The sequence below is a fragment of the Chinchilla lanigera genome, unplaced genomic scaffold (genome assembly GCF_000276665.1).
Source record: "Chinchilla lanigera isolate Chin_1 unplaced genomic scaffold, ChiLan1.0 scaffold00035, whole genome shotgun sequence".
Lineage (NCBI taxonomy): Eukaryota > Metazoa > Chordata > Mammalia > Rodentia > Chinchillidae > Chinchilla > Chinchilla lanigera.
In genome coordinates this window covers 16173384-16194677 of record NW_004955436.1, presented here as the reverse complement: position 1 = coordinate 16194677, position 21294 = coordinate 16173384, and the positions used below count along the sequence as shown (strand labels likewise).

Genomic DNA, 21294 nt, shown 5'->3' with positions numbered 1-21294 from the left:
GCTTTGCTCTTCCTGAGCGGATCAGGGAGCCAGTCTTGGAGGGAGGATTTGCAGTATGGCAGAGAAAGTGAGGGGAAAGTGTGTGTAACGGCAGTTGTTCACAGAATCACAGGTGAGGTGCTGGTTTTGTGTTTACAGTGCGTGCCCTCTCTGACCGCCCGTCGCTGTGCCTAGTTGCGTGGCCAGTTCTCTGCTCCAGCCTTTCTCAGCCTGGATGCGGGCCCCAGCCCTCTGCCAGTTCCTTCCTTTTATTCTGGTATTGGACATTGGATTAAATCACACCTCCTTGGGGAAGCCTGGCCTGACATGCATCTAAAGCAGAGTTTGACCTGTTACCCTGCTCTGCAGTTCACTTAGGGACCCTTGTCACCAATGCTGATGGCTTTCTTGGTTCACATTTGTTACTTTAGCATTGAGAGGCTCCAGAGACCAGGTCTCCACCTGGGCAGGGAGAAGATGGTCTTGCTCACCGTTGTGTCCCCATTGCCTGTGCAGTGCCTGTCCTGTAGGATGACAGATGCCCGGGTCTGAAGGGTCAAGAAGGCCGCACATAAGCAAAAGACTTGTCAGAGACTGGCTGTTCCTGTTGGTCTGTGAACAGTTAGGCTTCTTGGTACTCAGTTAAGAATTTTATTCAGGACCTCGGGGTGTTACCACATGAATTTTGGCAGGAATAACTTGAAAAAATTATAAATTAAAAAAAAATCAAATATATAGTGAAGAGAGAAGTTCTGTTGAGAATACTTAAGTTATAAACAAAAGGGAAGTTAACAAATTTAAATAAAATTAAACAGTGTCATTAAATGGAGTTATTCTCCATACTAATTTTAGAATGTTGTTCACTGCACTGTATTTTCATTTGTCCTGGCCAGTTCTTTGAAGCATCATGAGAATTTTGGTGATTTAGCCTTATCTGTGCTCTGAACACTTTATTCTGATAATTAACATCATGACTATTTTTAAACCTCTTATTTATGTAATCATGTTCTTACATTAAAGTGATTTTTTTGGATTTATAGCCAGGCGTGGTGGTACATGCCTATAATCTCAGCATTTGGGAGGCTGAGACAGAAAGATTGCCAAGAGTTTGAGGCCACCCTGGGTTACATAGTGAGTTCAAGGCCATCCTGAACTGCATAGTGAGACCCTGTTTCAAAAAACCAAAAAAAAGGAAGAAGGATGGAAAAATCTAAAGGTGGATAAAGATTAGAGATTGACCTGTACCTACTTGTACAGCAGAAGGTGTGGCAGGAGAACTCTATTGGTATGCACAGCCCCACCCCTCCCTACGTTACAGCCAGAGCTTCGCCTCTTGTTGGATCAGCTGCAGCATTAGATTCTCATAGGAGTGTGAACCCTACTGTGCTTTTGAGGGATCAAGGTTGCATGCTTCTTTTGAGAACCTAAAGCCTGATCTGAGGAGGAGCTGAGGTGGTGATGCTAGCCCTGGGGAATAATTACATATTGTATACCACAAGCATATACTAATAACATAAAAGAAATTAGCCCCTCTCCTTATATACCAGATAGTGGAAACATTGTCTTCCACAAAACTGGCCCCTGTGGTAGAAAGGTTGGGGACTGCTGGTTTAGATGATGAGGTGTCCTGTTGGGTGTTTTCGTGATGAGAATTCCCTGTGTACGGATCTGTTAATGCCCAGGGATGGTAGATTGACCTAAGCTCTAGCTGGTATGAATACTTGGAATTTCTGATGTGCAACTCACTGGTCTTTTTTGCCTTTGGCTTTTTTTTTTTTTTTTTTCATTTTCTTCCTTTTTTCTTTCCCTTTTTGTCTTTTTGAGAAGGGTTCACTGTGTAGTTCAGGCTGGCCTTGAACTCACTTTGTAGCTCAAGTTGGCCCCGAACTTATGGTAATCCTTCTGCCTCAGCCTCCTGTGTGCTGGTATTACAAGTGTGCACCACCATGCTCAGCTGCCCTTGGCTTCTGATTCCAACCTGTTGTTCTTAGAAAAGTGAGGAAAAATATGTTTACAGACTATCCTGAAGGTGGAACTTTTTGTTATCTTTATTTATGAAGAGACTTTTCTGTTTACTGTTTTATTTATTCATTCATTCATTCCTCATTCATTCATCTGCTATTTATTCCCTATCTGCTATGTGCCAAGCACTGTATTGGTCACTAAGCATTAAAGACGTATGATGACCACCGCTTAAATTACTTTAGGGTCAACAATTTTTTTTTTTTTTTTTTTTGTCTTTTTGAGACAGGGTCTTGCTATGCAGTTCAGGCTAGTCTTGAGCTCACTTTGAAGCCCAGGCTGGCCTCAAACTCCCAATGATCCTCCTGTCTCAGCCTCCCAAGTGCTGGGGTTATAGGCGTGTGCCAGCATGCCTGGCCTAGGGCCAACTATTTTAGAAGTTTCTGTGAAAGAGGTTATAGGTCAGCAGAGAAATGCTTGTGATCTGTTGTGTAATTTTTTTTTGTAACGAAATTGCTGCTGGCCGGAGAATGATGATGTCTGCCCTTCTGACATCATTGTCTAATGTTAGGTTTCTGTGCTTGGCTCCCTGTGCTGCGGAGGCGTTTTCAGTCTCAATTTCGCCCGAACGCAGCACCTGTTGCTGGCTATTCTTGCATATGAAATCCAGTACCTAGAGTCACTTTCGCTTCCTTTTCCCCCTCCACCCTCTTTCCGCTGTGTGTGTGTGTGTGTGTGTGTGTGTGTGTGTAGGGGTCAGATTAGTAAGGCATGAGAGAAGGGTCCCCATCCTCCTGCAGTAGGGGCGTGATGTCCACACCCTCCGTAGTAGCGCTGGCTCCCTTTGCCTTTCCTCCCCGGAAGCTCGCATCTGAATGCTCTTGTCTGTGGCATATGTTTGCATGGGTGGCATGGGCTTGTAACAGCTGCTGCTGATACCTGACCCCTGGGACCTTACTGCTATTGAGGAACATGTATTTCCGCTTGGTGGCATATGGTTTTTGGCTATGCCTCTGGGGAAGCGGAAGTATCTGTAGTATCATTTACTTCCCTAAAAATAACTTTGGCGTCTCTGGGCTTCCTGAGGGTCCAGGCATTGCCTTGAGAAGGCACAGGTCAGGCAGAAGGACGAGCTGTGGGTGGGCAGCCCCTTAGCTCAGTGTCGTGAAACCTGTTACCTCCTGTTTCAAGGTGCAGGTAGAAACCCTGACACAGCGTAGCTTGTGAGAATGTTGCAGGCATGAATAAAAATAAGCAAGAAAGCACTTTGCAGGTCTGAGACCCTGAAAAGTGAATACTGAACAAATTATACACTGAGGGCCAAAGAAGGGAACTGGTAATTCCAGCCTTCTAGGGAACTGGCATCCTGAGGGAAGAAGTTATTTGAGCTCAACAGTCCTCATTTAAAATTAACTTTGTGCTATATTTCCCTTCTTTATGGTGTTATAGGTAGATTTCTTCATGGACATTCTATAGAGGAGAAATGTTTGTGGGAAGTGGAGCTTTGTGTGAAATTGCACATACATGGTCCCAACTTGCAAGCTGTGCGTCCTGGGGACCTGCGCTGGAATAAGAGGGCCTAGCTGCATTTCTAATTTAAATTTACCTGTTTGTTTGTTTGTTTATTTAGAGACAGGGTCTTGCTACGTAGTCTAGGCTGGGCTTGAACTATGTAGCCCAACGTGTTCTTGAACTCAGGGCGATGCTCCTGTCTCATCCTCCCCAGTGCTGGGATGACAGGCGTGCGCCACCACACCTGGCTTCTGTCTTTGTTTTCGCCTTGTTTCTGGATCACTGTTTCCTCTTGTCCCTTGCGCCACCACACCTGGCTTCTGTCTTTGTTTTCGCCTTGTTTCTGGATCACTGTTTCCTCTTGTCCCTTCTGACATTGTTTCTGAGCCCTCTCCTCCCCTCCGCCTCCCTCTTTGTGACTCCTAAGCTGGCTTGTGTGTGTTCCTTCCAAAGTTCAAATTACGCCCTGTTTACTCAGCCTCCGCCTCTCCTCCTCCTCGTGGGCTCTGGTTTGTCTCAGCCCCCGAACCTGAACCTGGCGGTGGGGGCAGCTGCAGCATCGCCTTCATCGGCCCCTCTGCAGCGCTGCTGCTGAGTCACTTGCCTGGCTGGGAACCGGCTGTCTTTAAGGCTGCACTCCCTGGGACAGTTGTTGCCCAGGAAACCTGTCCGGTGAGTCCCCTCCCTGGGATTTCTGCCCGGAGAACCTGCTGCTTAGTTGCCTGGTTCAGCCTCCTGAGTGATAATCAGTACTCGCTCTCTCTACACCTTACCCACTTACTTCTTGGGACTTCTTGTATCATGTTGGAAATCATGGAGCTGATGTCAGATAGACCCTGCCAGTTCCTCAGGATTGGTTAAGCGTATGCAGTTGTTGCTGGATCCCTCACATATACCCCCGCCCCCCTTTGCCCTCAGCTTCTCACAGGTAGATGCTAGGCCTCATTCCCTCTGCGCGAGAGAAGATGCAGGAGTCTGGGCGGGTGTGCCCGTGGTGACACGGCCATCTGTGTGCACCGCTGGATGGACAGATGACTCACACAGGTTACTGCCCACCTCTTCTGAGGGCCCAGCGTCCTCAGATTTGCATGAGGGCACTTGCGTGAGAAGAGAAACAGTCCTGCAGCCAGCAATGAGATGCGTGCAGGCGTGTCTGAGGAACTGCAGGAGGTGATGCTTGGGGAAGCCAGTTTGTCCACAAAGACAGTTCCTGGACAGAGGAAGCGGATGTGGTGGGAACTTGGAGCCAGAGGCCAGCCTGTCACTCCACAGGCCGTTGAGTGACCATATGTAGTGGCTGGCATCTGGCAAAAGTCACCATGCTTAGTTGCGGAGAGCCAGCAGGAAGACAGGCGGTGTAGAGCTTGTGCTCTGTGAGACTGAGATTGTTGCTCTGGGCGTCTAAGAGGGCAAAGTCAGAGTGACCCCGTGTGAATCCATAGGCTGGTGGGTTCCACAGGACTCCTGGTCACTTTTCCCACTAGATTTTATTACTGCTAGCAACTATAGCGATCTCTTCTTCACACCCTGTCACGAAGCCTGAGAGTTGTAGAGTTCTCCAAGAATTAGAGATGTTTCCCTCACCATGCTAATGAATGTACTACAGGAAAACTCACTTCTGCCCTTGCTGCTCCGCCCAGCAGGTTGCCCACTGATACAAAAATGGCAACATAAAAAAAAATCTTCTTCTCTTTCTTTTTTAAAAATAATATTGAGGGGCTGGGGGTTTTGCTTCGCGACACAGCGCCTGCCTGGCAAGCGCAAGGTCGTGAGTTCGATTCCTGGTACCGGGAAAAAAAACCCAACCCCCCCCCCCCAAAAAAAATTTAAAAATAATATTGAAAAGTTCCTCTTTCAGCATATGCATTATTTTATTTATGTCTTACCGGGTCTTGCCCTGTAGTCCAGGCTGGCCTTGAACTTACTACTTAGCCCAGACTGGACTCACACTTGCCTCAGCCTCCTGAGTGCTGGGATTGCAGGTGTGTACCACCAAACTCAGCTCTTGCTCTCTTCCTTGATAATGGTCCTGCCTCCTGAAAGAGCCCTGGCAGTGACCTTCTGCCACTGGAGTGAGATGTTTCCAGTTGGAGGGGTCATCCCAGGGGCCCCACCCTGAGCACCTAGCTATTCGGGTCTCCTCCTTGGGCCCTAGCAGATCAGATCCTCCTCTTGCGAAGTGGTGGCCTCACTTGTCATCTTGTAGTGATGACCTATTTGGCTGTAGATCGCTGTCACCTGCTGAATGGCTTGGCTGAGGGGCTTCCGGGCAGTTGGCGCTTCTGTGTCTGGTGTGAGAGCCGTCCTCACGTCTCTCAGTGGAGGGAGGGGCTGTGTGTTCCTGCTGCCTCCCTCCCCACTCATTAAGGGCTTCGGTGGGACTGTTGTCTACCTCTTAATCTCACTGCTGTGACACAGCTTTCCTGAGATACCTGAGGGAAACATTATAATTTAGGAATTTGCCTTTTAATTTGTTATTCTGCGTAAGTGTCTTTGACATCAGAAAATAAAACTAATACTGAAATGTGATTTCCCCCTTTTAGGTGGGCTCCTTAAAGTCAGCATTTGAGATCTGCCGTTATGGGTGTGGGTAATTTCTCAGCTTTTCAGTGGTGGGAATTTAGATTTGACTCTAACATAATTTTGTTGATTGTAATGTCATTCAATTCCATTGGGCTACTAATATGGAAATAAAGGCATGATTTTAAATTTTATTTATATCTTAGTGCTTCGGAGAAATAATCTCGTGAGAAGTCACTCAGCCCATTAAATACCAAGCTTGGCATTACTTTTTTGGGTTTGTTTTTTAAAAAGTTTTTCTTGGCTTTGGTTTTTTTTTTTATAACTGTTTTAACCAATACCAACAGTAATATAATGAGTATTTTTAGACATGTAACATTAAAATCATGTGAAAATTTCTTTCCATGTTAACATGCAGGATTTTGTTAATGATCTTTACTGTGATCAAGAGTCAAGGTAGACTTTCCTAGCCAGATAGAAATGAATTAAAAATTCTGACAGGACCTTTGAATAATGGAAAAGTACAGTTGCTCTCCCGTATCTGTGGGTTCCATATTTGTGGATTCAACTATCCATGAATCAAAAATATTTGAAAAATAATTATATCTACAGTGAAGATGTGTAGGCTTTTTTCTTGTCATTATTTCTTAAACAAGACAGCAGAAGAACTGTTCACCCATCACTGACATGTAGTAGATATTACAAGTAATCTAGAGATGATTTACTGTAATACTGTATAGATGGCCAGCCCAGCCAGGGGTAGTTCAGGATGCGGGGAGCCATAGGCACCTGGTAAAGGCGATCAAGCTCCATCTTGGCATGGGAAACCTTTAAGGATTTTGGAGCTAGGAAGTTGCAGATGTTTAGAAAGATCTTCTGTGGACCCCGTGGGGGTGAAGAGAACCTGGAACCAGAGGGGACATTGCCAGTGGTTTTTTGCAGGAGACCGGGATAGGGATATGGTAAGGATGGGCGGGAGATGGGAAAAGCTATAGATTTCTTGGATACAATCCACAATCCTTTCTCTGCAGTTTCAATATCTAAAAAGAGCTCTGAGACATATTCGTTGTAATTCATTTGACAGATATATCTGAGCTTGGCCTGAACTTGTTTGGTGGTGAAGCCTAACTTAAACTGTTGGGATTCATTAAAAATCCTTTCTGATCCCTCTCACGGTTCATAAAATACATCTGCTGCAGAACTATTAGTGTGTTTGATTAGGGAAAATTGCCCTGGATTTTAATGTAATTATGGCTTGCGCCCTAACTTTTCCCAGATGGGAAGAGTTCTGGTTTGGTGAGACTTTGGCTGGGGCTTGGGATAAGGGATTGTGAAAGTGTGGACCCATGTTTACAAGATGGGGTTGATAAGGTTGACAGATAAAACACGGAAGAAAGAACTGTTCCAGCCTGAGAAACTGGGAGGTTGATGATGACATTACCCCATTAACATGAAGGGAAGCGGAACTTCGGTGTGTGTGTGGGTGTCAGATACATTCATTCTCTAGTCCACAATTTATTGAAAAGAATGTATCTGGGGTATTCAAGTGGTGCTTGTATATGGAATCTTGAATTCCCCAGCAATTGAAAAGACTTGAATCAGATCTGTAGATCTAGTGTTCTTAGACACTCTGAATTCTAAAAATGCCAAGTTAAGCAAATTTCAAAGTCAGGTCTGCATCTTCTCTTCAACTTTTAGTTTTTAAGCTGATCTGGTTTGCATCATAAGATGAACATTTTCTGATTTGACCAAAAAGTTTTACAGTTTGAGTGCATACAAGAGAATCCAGGAGCTGAGCAGGGCGTGTGCACTTGCAATCCCAGCTGCTCAGGAGGCTGAGTGAGGCAGGAGGATTGTGCTTTTGAGGCCAGACCCAACAATTTAGGAAGACCCTCTTTCAGAATTCAGAGCAAAAGCTGAGGGGTAGCTCAGTGGTAGAGTGCCTGCCTGAGTTCAAGGGACTGCATTTATCCCCAGCACCAAAAAAAAAAAGTGAGAAAAAGAAACTAGGCGTGTCTAGAGGGTTCACAGGAAGGCGTAACTCTGCTCTCCTTCTGCCTCCCTGGGGTTGCACTGAGGTGTGGCTGTAGCTTTTCTCTGCAGCTCTCAGGGTCAGTTTCGTTGGTTTGGACTGACAGTTACCACACAAGAGGGTTTGCGGGTAACAGGAGGATGTGCGCCTTCAATGACCACGGTTTCGCTCATGCACTGGCCCTGTGCATCCCCTGGGAGAGAGGGGATTAGACTCCTGGAGTTCCAGCTGATTTGTTGTGTGCTTCTCTCTCCACTCCACTCTTTCTTTCCTTTTTGATGAGAATGGACCGAGGCTGGCAGCCCAGTTGCTATGGAGCTATAATAGAGCTGGTGGTATGTACCAAATTTGATTACTGCTGTCAGCACCAGATTGAATAAGAGAGTGCATACTCCAGACAGATACTCGCACTGTAAATGGTCTATCGATTTTACAAGGGCTAGAAATGAGGCCACCACGTAATCGAGCAGAAGGACAGAGCTGAGACGAGTGGGTTCTGACAGTACAGGGGAGTTTGAAAAGTGCCTCCTGTTAGGTATTTTTAGAAGAACCTTCGAGTAACTTGGTAAACTGATCACAGCATCTGATGTTCTTCTCTGTCAAGGGCTTAGAGAAAGTCCAGCATAGCCTTTGCACTTGTGTTTGGGCAGGGGTTTCCTCTTCCTGCCTAGAAGCCAGTTTAGTTTTAGTTGATCCAGACCTTCTCAGTTCCTGAGCTTTGATGACATTTTCACTTAGCTTGATTGTGAATGTTTTAGAAATTTCCCACAATGGAAAGTTCTGTGTGACACCTAAAAGTTCAATGGTCAGTTTTGTAGCCAGCTGTATGCCAAGAAATAACTAAAACAATGGATTGTGTAGAGCAGCCTTGGGATGTGGAAAATTTTTAGAAGATGGATGATTCATGCTATTAATACATGTTGCAAGGCCTGAGGCCTTACATTGGAAAAGTTTTTTTTTTTTTTTTTGTTTTTTTTTGGAACGCTTTTTTTTTTTTTTTTTTTTTTTTTTTTTTTTTTTTGGTTTTTCTCCGGTACCGGGAACCGAACTCACGACCTTGCGCTTGCCAGGCAGGCGCTTTTGCCGCTGAGCTAAATCCCCAGCCCCTGAGACAGCATCTTTCTATGCAGTTCAGGTTGGCCTTGAGCTCACTTTGTAGCCCAGGCTGGCCTCAAACTCACAATGATCCTCCTGCCTCAGCCTCCTGAGTGCTGGGATTATAGGCGTGTGCCACCATGCCCAGCTAGAAAAGCTTATTTTTTAAAGCTAATAGTCATTTGATAATTTTTGTTATGTTTAATTTTTTTTAAGGAATTAAAAAGTTAAATCGTAAAGTTTTAGGAAAGAGGTAGCATAAAGGTGCATGAATTTCCTCAAACATGATAAGGTCTGAAAAATTGATAATCCCTTTAACAAATTTTTGGAAAAATGATAATTACTATTCTTCTTTCCATATTATGCTTTTAGGAGGAAAGGGGAAATTATTGTTACTGTCTTGACCAGGATTTATTACCCCTTTTGAGTCAACTTTGATATTTGTAAGATTCTCAGTCTTAATTCACATCTGGTCTAAAATTTCTTCCTAAAATTAATTAGACCTGGCACTCTAGGAGGCCGAGGCAGAGGATAGAAGGCTTGAGCTCAGTCTGGACAATAACTGACTTAGAAGATCCTGCCTTACAGGGGGCATCACAATTCCTGACTTGAAATTATACTATAAAGCTACAGTGATAAAAACAGCACAGTACTGGCAAGTGGCCAGTGGATCAGTGGCACACATTAGAAGACACAGAAACTACTCCAGATACATTCAGCCACCTTATTGTTGATAAAGGGGCCAAACACCTTCACGAAGAGGAAGATAGCCTCTCTGATAAGTGGCACTGGAAAAACTGGCTTCCCCATGTCATAGACTAAACCTAGACCCCTGTCTCTCACCATGCACTAAGCTGAAATAGAAATGGGTTGAAGATCTAAAATGAAAATAGAAACACTAAATCTTCTGGAAGAAAGAATAGGTAGAACTCTTGAAGACATTGGTGTAGGCAAAGACTTTATAAACAAAACCCTGAACACACAGAAAATATCACAAAGAATCAGTATCTGGGATCTCATTATTATTTTTTAAAATTTTATTTTAAAGAGAAAAAATGAAATTTTGAAACAGGATAAGAGGAGAATAATAATGGGTAATACACTGTGTATTGTTATCTTTAAATTAGTTACTCAGAGTACAAGATATAGGCATTTAATTGTCCAAGCAATATTAGCACAAACTTTCTTTTTCAGTAAACTGAGTGGGATCTTATCTTATTAAAAAGCCTTTGCACAACAAAAGAAATCACCACAGTGTTGGAAAAAAAGTTTCGCCAGATGTTCCTCAAAGGACTAATAATCTAGAATATATGAGAGAACCCCCCAAAACTTGTACCCCCCAAATTTGAAGACTGAATCCATAAATGGGCATCTAAAGTGAATAGACATTTCTCAGATGAAGAAGTAGAAACAGCAAATAAATATATGAAAAAATATTCACCATCATTGGTCATTTGAGAGATGCAAATTGAAACAACACTGAGATTCCATCTCACCCCAGAAACACAATGGCTATCATCAAGAAATCAGCCAATAACAAATGCTGGAGGAGCTGTGGGGGGAAAAGGAACCCTTCTCCACTGTTGGTGAGAGTCTAGACTGGTGCAGTCACTGTGGAAATCAGTGTGGAGATTGCTCAAAAAAACTAAAAGTTGAGGTTCTAGTTGATTCAGCTATTCTCCATTTTGGTATCTTCCAGAAAAAATTAAAAGCATCATACCACAGTGATGTATGCACACCCCATGTTTATATATAACAGCACAGTTTATAATAGCTAAATCGTAAAAACAACCCAAAGCCCATCAAATGCTGAATGGACAAAGATGTGGTTTTCTTTATGCGATGGAGGACTACTCTGCCGTAGTGAAGGACAAACGAGACAGTTCTAGGTAAATGGATGCGCCCTGAGACCACACTCTGAAGTGAAATGGACTGGACACACGTGTGTAAATATTGCATGTTTTCTCTGGTGTGAGAAATGGAAAGTGTAAATCAGGGCCAAAATGGATGGCACATATTGAGAGGTAGGAAGAAAATGTTCAAATAGGAAGAGGAACTAGGGGGAGAGGGAGAGGGCAGAAGGGGAAAGAAAAAATGAGAAATCAAGCTTTTGTAAATGAGAGGGTTGATGGGAGGAGAGGGAAAGGTGAAAAGTGATCAAGATGGATCACGTACAGGTTCTAATCCATATGATCAATGTTATCATTGTGTGTACCTAAAACGTGCCAATAAAATTCATTAAAAAGTACGATCCTGCCTTAAAAAAAAGAAAAAGGACAAGCTGGGAGGTAGCACAGAGTGAAAGCCTTTGGTTGCAACAAAGAAAGAAAGAAAGAAAAGAAACAAGAACAAACAGCCCAGGTAAAAAGAATGGATTCACAAATGACTGACATGTCATATTTACTGTTAGAACTTCATTCTTACAAGATTTTTGAAGCAGCCCTGTAGTACAACAAGGCAGCCCTGCTACTCTGGCAGCCTCTTACTGGAGATATAAACCCAAATGCCACCAATATTCAGCAGGTGAAGCCAGGTGTTGTGGCACATGCCTGTAATCCCAGCACTCAGGAGGCTGAGGCAGGAGGATCTTTGTGAGTTGGAGACCAGCCTGGGCTACAAAGTGAGCTCAAGGCCAGCCTGAACTGCATAGTGAGACCCTGTCTCAAAAGGACAAAGAAAAAAACAACAAACAAAATAAAAAAAATATTCAGCAGGTGGGAACTCATACAGCGGAGCCATTTAAGTGCTAGCATTCCTTGTAAATTGTTGGGAAATAACTCCCACCTCACAGGTACCTCTCAGGATCCTGCTTTAGCCCTGTAGGCAGTATCCATTCTGATTAGATGGGCCGATGCCCTGGGACTTCTTTTGTATTTTGAGTACTTTGAGTTGCCTATGGAAAAGGAGATAGTTTGGCTTACTGATAAAAACTAGGCTTTGCTAGTTGGCCACCCAGGAAATGCCTGTGAAACTACAGAGAGATGTCACTTCACCCCATCTAGGCTGCCTGTTGTAAAAAGACAGATAAGAACAAGTGTTGGTGAGGGTGCGGGTGCGGAGAAATTGGAATGCTCAAACATCACCTGTGAGAATGTAAATGCTGCAGACACAATGGCAAACAGGCAGTTTCTCAAAAGATTAAGCATTCTTGGAAAAGGAAATATGTATCCACATAAAAAAAACCTCGATACAAATGTTCAAAGTGGAAATAATCATAATAGAGCCGGGTGTGGTGGTGCAGGCCTGGAATCCCAGCACTCAGCAGGCTGAGGCAGGAGGATCTCCATGAATTTGAGGCTAGACTAAGCTACAAAGCAAGTTCAAAGCCAGCCTCAACGACATAGCAAGATACTGTTTCAAAGAGACCAAAAAAAAAAAAAAAAAAAATCATAATAGACAAAGGATGGAAACTGTCCCAGTGTCCCTGAACTGATGAATGTGTAGGTAAGATATAGTTTATATATGCAGTGGAATATTATTCAAGCATACTATATTATTCCACCGTACCACATGGAATCTTGAAAATATGGTAAGTGAAAGAAGCCCAAACAGTCCACATTATGATTTTATTTACATAAAACATCCAGGACGGGCAAATCTGTGGAGATCAGAAATAGACTTAAGTGGCTGCCTTGGCCAGGGTGAGGCGAGGACACAGAGAGTGCTTTTTGGGGCTGATGAAAAAGGTTCTGGAGTTGATTTCCGTGACAATCACACAATTCTTTGAAAGCACTGATGATCAGCGAGTCATCCATTATGAATGGGTTAATTGCACACGATTTGAATTATGTATCAATACCCCTGTTGCTACTCATTTTGGGCTTTGTGTGACAGATTGTGTCACTGCTTTTCCCTGTCTCCTCGAAGCAAGCCTAGGAGAGGGCTGAGTTCACACCTGTGGAGAGCGAGGCTTACAGAGAATCTTCTCATTTCTAGTCAGGCTTCTGTCTTTGGTGCTTCAGCCAGTAGCAGGAAGAGGATGCCTTTTCATCCAGACCTGTGTGTATCCCGATAGAGGTATCGTCTGTGACAGTCTTAGCAATAAGGAGAAAATTTCCGTTTCAAAGCAGGAAAGAAAAATAGTTCAAGGAGACTAAGAGAGCAGGTGCAAGAAAATGAATACTAGTTTTCTTTGCTTTTTGCACGTGTGTGGTTAACATGTACATAAATGATAGCCGGAGACTGAGGCAGACACCCTGAAGAGAGTAATCTGGAAAATATGACTCAAGATGGTTACCTCTTATCTTATAAACGGGTGGTTAAGTTTTTTTTTTTTTTCCATAATTGCAATTTCTAAGGGATTTAGAAAGAAATCCTGTTGAGCTTTATTTCCCCAAGGCATATATGGATACTAACATGAAATAATAGGTGCAATTTATCCTTTGAAGTATAGTTAATCTGTAACCAAGCTCTTTGCCCAATTGTATGCCCAGGGCAAACACCTTTACTGACACACGCGTGGTGGGGGTGGGTGGTTGTGCCCCTTGACATTTAACACTGGCGCTCAGGGAGGAAAGTGAGCGTCGCTCTACAGTCCATCAGCAGCATTCGAAGGCTTTTAGTTGTGACTATTTAAAAAAAACAAAACAAAACAACAACCAACCAGCTAAAGAGATTTCACTGTCTGCAAAGTGTAACTTCCTGTCTGGTGTTTAGGGGTGGTTGGGTTAGGTTTAGTCAGATCCTCTCGTGGGAAAAATAAAAGGCACCAAAAAAAAAAAAAAAAGAAAGAAAAACACAGGACGTCCCAGTGTGCAGTTCGCAAGCCGCTTTTGTTGTTCACTTCCTCTGCATCTTCGCCCTCATCATTTTAGCAGCCGTAGGTGATGAGTGGCCCGGCAGCCACCGCCTTACACTGGAAACAGTGCAGGTTGGATTTGCCCGGGCAGGCGGCTCTCCAGGCTTGCCGGCGATTGCCAGGTGAGTTTGTCAGCTTGCGGGGCACGGGCTGGCTGGGGCGGCGCCGAAGGCAGTGCCTGGCAGCTATGATAGGCAGGGACAGCCTGCCTGCTCTCTCTGACGCCGCATCTGCTGCGGCCCCTGCCAGGCCCGGACCACCATGGTCTGCTTCAGTTTGCTCTCGCGAAGGTGATAACTTGCTGGTGTCGATGGCGTCTTTGGCAACAGTACACCGAAACCACAAATGGTTGTGACGAACAGTGGCTCCCTGTTGTCGAAGTAGCTTGGGTTGTGTGAGCTGCTTACTGCAAGAGAAGAAAATTTCTTCCGTGATGTACTGAACACAGACGGACCACATCCCATCTGTGTTCGGGTTACTCAGTTGGCTGAAAAGCTGTTGTACTTTTTTGTAAAATACCAAGTTTAGAGGTGAGAAGGGAAGAGTCAGATATTTATACTTTAGGGGGGCGATATAAAGGAGTGTTTTGAAATGCGTGGGCTTGTCCCGGAGAACCCAGTAGGGTGGCGCTGTCCTGGGTGACTTAGTTTTTCTGATCAGGTCGGACATCTGGGTCTTGTGGAATGGTTGGAAGTGCGGTCGGTCGTGTGAGCTCAACGAAAGGATGGATGACTTTTGTCTGCCCGCATGTCCATGAATGAATTGTTCCTATGGAAAAACCTTTGGGCTATGTAGAGTTTCAAAACAACAATGTTTTTCTTTCCCTTAGTGTTTTCCTTCCTAGCTTCTTATGAATGAGGTGCTCTCAGTACCCTCCCTCTGAGGGCAAATTTAAACTGTACTGAATGGAGGGGCCTCTACTTCCTTAGTGAACATGGTTTCTTGGCCAAGTGTCGTAGGATATCGGTGTGCTACCGTTCTTTTCATGGGCTCTTACTGCGTTCTCTTGTTGAATAACTGTGGCCCCAGCACAAAACCGAAGTATCTTTCAGGGACTTTAATCAAACTTCAGGCAGAGAAGCAGCCCTTACAAACACCGTTGCCCTCCCAGGTTTTTTTGGACTCTGATTTAACCCTCTTTCTTTGCCTGGCCTGAACCATCTCTTAGTGAGTTTGTCTTTGTCTCACTGTCTTATTATAAAGGGTCTGGGGTCACTGTAGTGGCTGAAATCCAAAGACAATTAGAAGAGAAATACAGACAAACCTTTGCGTAGTAAGCGAACTAAATGAGCGGACTACAGCTTTAAATGTATTCAAATGCTCTACTGGTTGAGTTCTGGTCTATTTAGATAGCATTCTTCCCTGCCCTCTGGCCAGTCAAAAGGTTTTAGGAAAATAGAAAACTTTTTTTTAAAATAAAAAATATTTCAGGGCATGTTATTTTAATAAAAATAGAAAACCAGTGTGTACATGGTTTTAAATCCCACAGGGAGCTAGCATCTCTCTCATGACTTGTTCCTGAACTGGATTTTTTCTTATTTCTGTAGTGTAGTTTTCTTCAGCGAGCTTGTGAGAAGTAAAGACATTAAAATTATTGTTAAAGTTAACATTTTCACCAGTTGTTAGCAGTATTCTGTCTGGAGGAGACCGAAGTTAAAAAAGAAAGTCCAAAAATGAAAAAATCGTTTGGAGGCGTCCTGGGGCGTCTGGGTACCTATCAGTACCCCGCTGATTTATGTGTGGAAGCTGCCCTGCTCAGGAAACTACTTCTGGGAGGCCCTGCTTATCTTGCCTGCCTTCCTGCTTTTGGTGGCTGACGGGATTCCATGTTTGTGTCGGCCACTTCCTTTCTAGATACATGGATTGAAGGATTCAGGACCCTGGCTGCCCATTAGAGTCACTAGGTTTGTGAAAGCCTCCCGATAGGGGTTCTGCTGGAGTCAGACGGAGGCCTTGACTTGGGAGCTTTGCAGAAGTTCACCAGGGTATCCTGTGGGGGGAGTCTTGTGTTGGAGGCTTGCAAGGGGATACTCCTTGTTTCCCCTAGTGGACTGAGCTCCACAAGGAGAGGACCTCACTTTGTGCCTGGCAGGCAGGAAAGTCTCAGCACCCACTGTAGAATGAATGCATGAGTTTGTTGGGGGCAATGGGTGGGTCAGACAGAGGCTTAGCTTGGGGTCTGTGCTGGTATGGAGAATGGGGTGTTGTGGCCTGGGCACAAGCTCTAGGCCAAGGTCCTTGTGAGTGTCCTTGTGTGACAAGGCAGCTGAGAACTTTTGGGTATAAGAATTTCATCAGGAGGAGTGTGTGTGTGTGTGTGTGTGTGTGTGTGCGCACATGCACTTGTGGAGGTGGAGGTGGGTATCATTTGGGGACACTACCACGAAGTCCTCCTGAGCCCCGGCTGAGTCACAAGGCCCTCAATTCTCTGGTCTCCACACCCCAGGGTTGCTGAGGTCTTCCCCAGTATCCCATTCTTCTGTCCATTTAGTCAACATCCAGGGGGGTCTCTGTTTCAGGCCTTACTCAGGGAAGCGGCTCGGGGTGTAAAAATGAAGGTGTTAGTTCTTCCCTGCTGGAAGGAATGGCATGGGGAAGCCCCTCCGCAGTCTTGTGCTGGCTGAAAGAAGGGAGTGTGACCATATTTGCCAGTCCTGTGGGACTGCCCAAGCCGCAGGTGACTATGTGCAATGAAGCGAGTCCAGAATTCCGAGAGATCAGAGAGCAAGCAGACTTTCTGAGAAAATCCTTCAGGTGGTATGAGGTTTTTGCTGATCTTTGTGTCCTTAGAGAACATGAGTTTGTGGCTAGGAAGATCAGACAGAATATAATTCACAGAAGTGTGAAGGTAAGGGTCATTAAAGTGGGAGAAAGTTAGAGAGAATGACTTCTTTGAAACAAGAGTTTTTTGGGGATGTGGGGGCAATGTGATACTGCACAGCTCTCCAAGAGACGGTGCCTGGCACGCCCTGCCATCCCTGCTACCAACCGTGTGAGTCACTGAGCTTCTGAGACCCTCACCGAGTAGCAGTTCCTGGCTGGTTGCGGTCAGGAGGCACAGAGTAATGCATTTTCACATGTTTTGCAAGCTATGGTAATAGCTCTAGGTAAATGAAAGGAAAATGTTTCAGTGGGGTGTGGCCGCGCATGCCTGTAATCCCCGAGCTCTGGGAGGCTGAGCCAAGAGGATCTCAAATTGCAGCTCAGCCAGGGCAATTGAGCAATTTAGCAAGACCTGACCTAAAAATAAAAAATTTAAAAAAGGGCTAGGCATTTAGCTCAGTTGGAGGTCCTGGATTTAGTCCTTAGTGCTGGGGTGGGGATATATTCTACAAAAAGTATAAAAATCTAGTCAGTTGATAATGAGCTGTGACTGGTAGGTAGGCAGGTAGAGTCCAGGAATAGGAAATTGTTTTGGTCATTTCGCTTGTTGCTGAGACAAAATACAAGACACTCCCAAGACAAAGAAGGAAAGGTTTATTTCATCCCGCAGTCTGTAGAGGTTTCAGTCCATAGTCGGCTGGCTCCAAGGCAGTGTGGCATGGCTGAGGGGCATCACAGAGGAGGAACAGTCCATGGCAAAGCAGGCAGGAGGCAGCAAAGCAGCAAACAACAAGCCTCCCTCTCCCTTTTATCCCATCCAGTCCACCAGCCTTTTTGATTGTGCCTCCCATACCCAGGGTGGGCCTTGCTGTTATCCACAGCCAGAACTACACTAAATGAATCAGTGGACTAATGTAGTACCACAAACCCTTAATCCCAGTGTCACCCATCCAGCCAGCTTCAAAGAGCCCCACCTATGAGTGCATGAGGCTTTGGGGGGACATCTAGATTCAAGTCATAACACAAATCAAATATTTTGCTCATGGTGCTACTTTAAGATATTTAAACCATGTCCCCCATTGTCTTTCTAGTGTGTGTTTCTTTGGCATGACTTGAAAGGCGTGCCCATGTGGCTGGTCATGGATCCTTTCATGTTTTCACTTTGGTTCTCTGGCCCCTCGGAGGGTACCAGGTGCTTCCTCCTCTGATCAGAGAGTCAGATGCAATCTAGGCACAGAGGCTGCCTCACTCCTGCCGCAATATTTTGACCTTAATTTGAACAGCCCAGTGATCCGGCAACTCGAGTATTTTTTTCCCACCGCAGTATGGTAGGACTTCCATTGTTTGGCAGAGGAAGATGAGTCATAGCCTAGTTTTACAATTGAATTTCAGTGAAATGTTAGCATAGGACTGCAGGGACCCAGGTCAGACTTGCGGTCTGCACCGGAGTATTGAAACACGGATTGTGCGTTGGGCGTGTGCTTTAGGCAGGGACTGGTGCTGGTCATCGAGACTCTGGAATTGCTTTCAAATTGAAGGAGCATTTTATTGTAATATATTTTGCACTCAAATCTAACTTTTAGCAATGTATTTAAAATATTTAAAAAAAAACCGTAAGTAAATCAGAATCACAAAATTCAATGCAGAATGGAAATTATACAAAATAGAAAACTGACATATGTTACTGGATTCTGTAGACTCTTTCTAGGTCCTTGGTGTCCTGAACAAATAATTGAACAAAAAGGCAGTGAGGTTTTACATGTATTAAAGGTAGGAAAAGAAGCGTGCTCTATAGAGTGAGAGCTGGCCACCTAGAGAGCTCCTGGAGGCCATGAGGTTAGTGGCCGAGGTCGTTAGGCTGATGTTAGGTGTAGGCCATTCTATCAGAAATCTGCTTGATTTTGCATCAGAAAAATTAAAGATAGCATTTTTTTTCCCCGCACATGTCCTGGATCGCTGTGATGGATGCATCACACCCACTTGCCCAGCATGTTCGCTGCACCCTAATCTCCTGCCTCAGTCTTGTCTGTGATTTTTTTCCCTCATAGCCTTGTTCATAACTGTGTCCCACTACATTTTTTTCCCTGTGGATACAAAAAAGTTTTATGTCTAAGTTCCCACAAACACAGTTTTTCTTTTTGAATCATAATTGAAACCATTTTGTGTTAGTGATTAGTATCCCATTTTATTTTATTATTTTATTTCATTTTTTTTGTTTTTTTTTCTGGTACCGGGAATCGAACTCACGACCTTGTACTTGCCAGGCAGGCTCTGTGCTGCTGAGCTAAATCCCCAGCCCCCTAGTATCCCATTTTAAAAAGAAACCTGGTGTTGCGTGCCTGTAATCCCAGCACTTAGGAGACTGAGGCAGGAGAATTGCTACAAGTTTGAGGCCAGCCTGGGCTACATAGTGAGACCTTGTCTCAAAAACAACAAACAAACAAACGAGAAAACAAACTAAAAATACTCATGTACATGTGTAGTGGCTCGTGTTTACCATTAAATTGCCATCCACAAAGGTAGAGAGATGAAAAGTAATAGATTCATGTTTGAGCTTCTTTTTCTGGTGAACTTGAACTCTGCATATGTTTACTGGCTCTTTGGACAAATTCTTCAATGAATCAACTTTTTATAGTTTGCCCATTTTCTTCTGTTGTTTGAGTCTGTTACTTTTAAACTCTTAATGATTCCAAAGGAAATTTCTACAAAAATATGGCTGCTTTTGAAAGAATTATTTGCATTTCTTTCGTGTTTTAAACTTGTAACTTAAAAGACAGATATTCTTTCCTGGTCTCTGGGATAGAGGTTTGTGTCTTTAGATTTAGGTTCATATTTTCTCTTTCGGCTACTGTGGAATCTGCCATTCTCCCAAACTGAGTTGAGACTAGTAATTATGTAGGTGCCCTCACTATTTTATTACATTATTCATACACTGATAAACTATTTTAATATGCATGGTCAACCTAGAATTATTTAGAGAAAAATCCATTTCCTGTGTATATTATGGAACACGTTAGAGTTAGCAGAAGGAGACTTTGGAGGTAAGAGTTACAATTAAAACCCAGCTATGCTGCAGCTGAGCCTTGATTTCCTTAATTGCAAGATGGAGCTAATGGGGCTGATGTTAAGAGTTCATGTGTATAAAATTGCTGGCATATAATGTGGCCATACTGAGGGAAAGATGACAATAATGGGTGCCCCTTCATGGTGAGAGAGCCTTTCAAGCTAATAGAGAAATAGTACATTTAGTTACTAAGTAAAGGTAGGACGTTAGTTTAAGTGGGCTCCCTGTATACCGTTAGACAGAAAACGTACCAGTTTGCCCTCCTCATCCTTCACTGGAGATCTGATAGTGATTTTCCACATCAAAGCTTCGAGGCTGTAATCCTAGACTGGGCTCCTTTAGCCACAGATCCACTCCAGAGAGCCACGCGGGACCCCAGTGGCCTGCAGTTGCTTGGAGGGGAGCTTCGTGGCACAGTGCCCGACATGTTTTGCTGGTTTCAACGTTCACTTTTATGTCTTCAGAGAGCTTTATATTGTTTCTAAGCAAGTGAAGCCAGCAAAGAGAAAGGGCACACAGCCTCCGCTATAGCTGGCTGTGTGTGCTCCATGGCCTATTTGCCTTTCAGTGCTTTATATAAAAAGCTTTATTTAGTTTTCAGAGAGTTATTTCTCCAAATCGAGGAGAACTGTCATAGTAGTCTGGAAGCATGATAAATGTCAGTTGAATGCTGCTGAGCCAGGTACTCTGAGAGGCCGGTGACAGGGCTTGGGAGGTAGGAACCTCGAACACCTTCTTGCAGGGTGCTTGCCTATCCTCCTGGGAATGCCCGGGCAGACAGTGATGGGCTCTGCTCTCTGCAAAGCAGCTCTGCTCATCACTTGCACGCTGACCCCCTGCTCCGGGGACACCCAGCTCCTTGCTGGGAACTGCTGTGAGCATTCTCTCTTGGCTTCTGACCTGGCCTAATTTCTTGTTGACTTCTGGATTGTCTGGCTTCAGTTTCTGCTTGGACTCCTCAGCAGTAGTCCCCTTTCTGGGGTTAGCAGCTCCTGGCTTGTGTTCCGTAGAAAACACTCTTTCCCCGCAAAGATTCCTTTTCTTGTGTGATAACCCCAGCCCCCTCCTGCCGGCTAGCATCTGTCAATACTCTGAGTGAGAACTGTTTTGTTGCTCGAATTTATTATTTAACCAAAATACTGGGGATAAAGCAGGAAGAGTATTTATTTTGATTTGTTTATTTTGTTTTGGTGATAGTGGTTTAAGGGAATTTGGGAATAGATAAGAAAAAAAAATCCTGAACTGGAAAAAAAAAAAAAAGCCATAATGGTTTATCTCTGCTTATGTGAATTTTTAAAAATAATAATCACATTCTGTCTTTGCTCATGTGCATTAATAAATAATGGTGCATTTCACCATGATAGATTTTTAAACTGGAAGGTGGTGCGTATTCTGCAAGTGGGCCGAGGAAACAGTTCCCATTTAATCTTTCATGTCCCGCTGGCCGTTCTTTACCTCCTGCATACCCACGTCTCCTGCTATTACAGAAGAATTTTATTTTTTATGATG

At 44.2% G+C, this 21294-nt stretch overlaps 1 protein-coding gene across 4 annotated transcripts in view; it reads left to right on the top strand.

The window, feature by feature from the left end:
* The window catches only part of Utrn (utrophin), a 506964-nt gene that overhangs the window by 42702 nt on the left and 442968 nt on the right, over positions 1 to 21294 (top strand). The window contains exon 1 of one of the 4 annotated variants that reach the window (XM_005389233.2): positions 13395 to 14020. The exons of 2 other annotated variants lie outside the window; for them this stretch is intronic. In XM_005389233.2, coding sequence (XP_005389290.1) covers positions 13927 to 14020 — 94 coding nt within the window. In that variant the 5' untranslated portion in view covers positions 13395 to 13926. Of the gene's footprint in view, positions 1 to 13394; positions 14021 to 21294 lie in introns of those variants that run through there. One more of the 4 variants, XM_005389231.2, reaches the window with a different exon arrangement.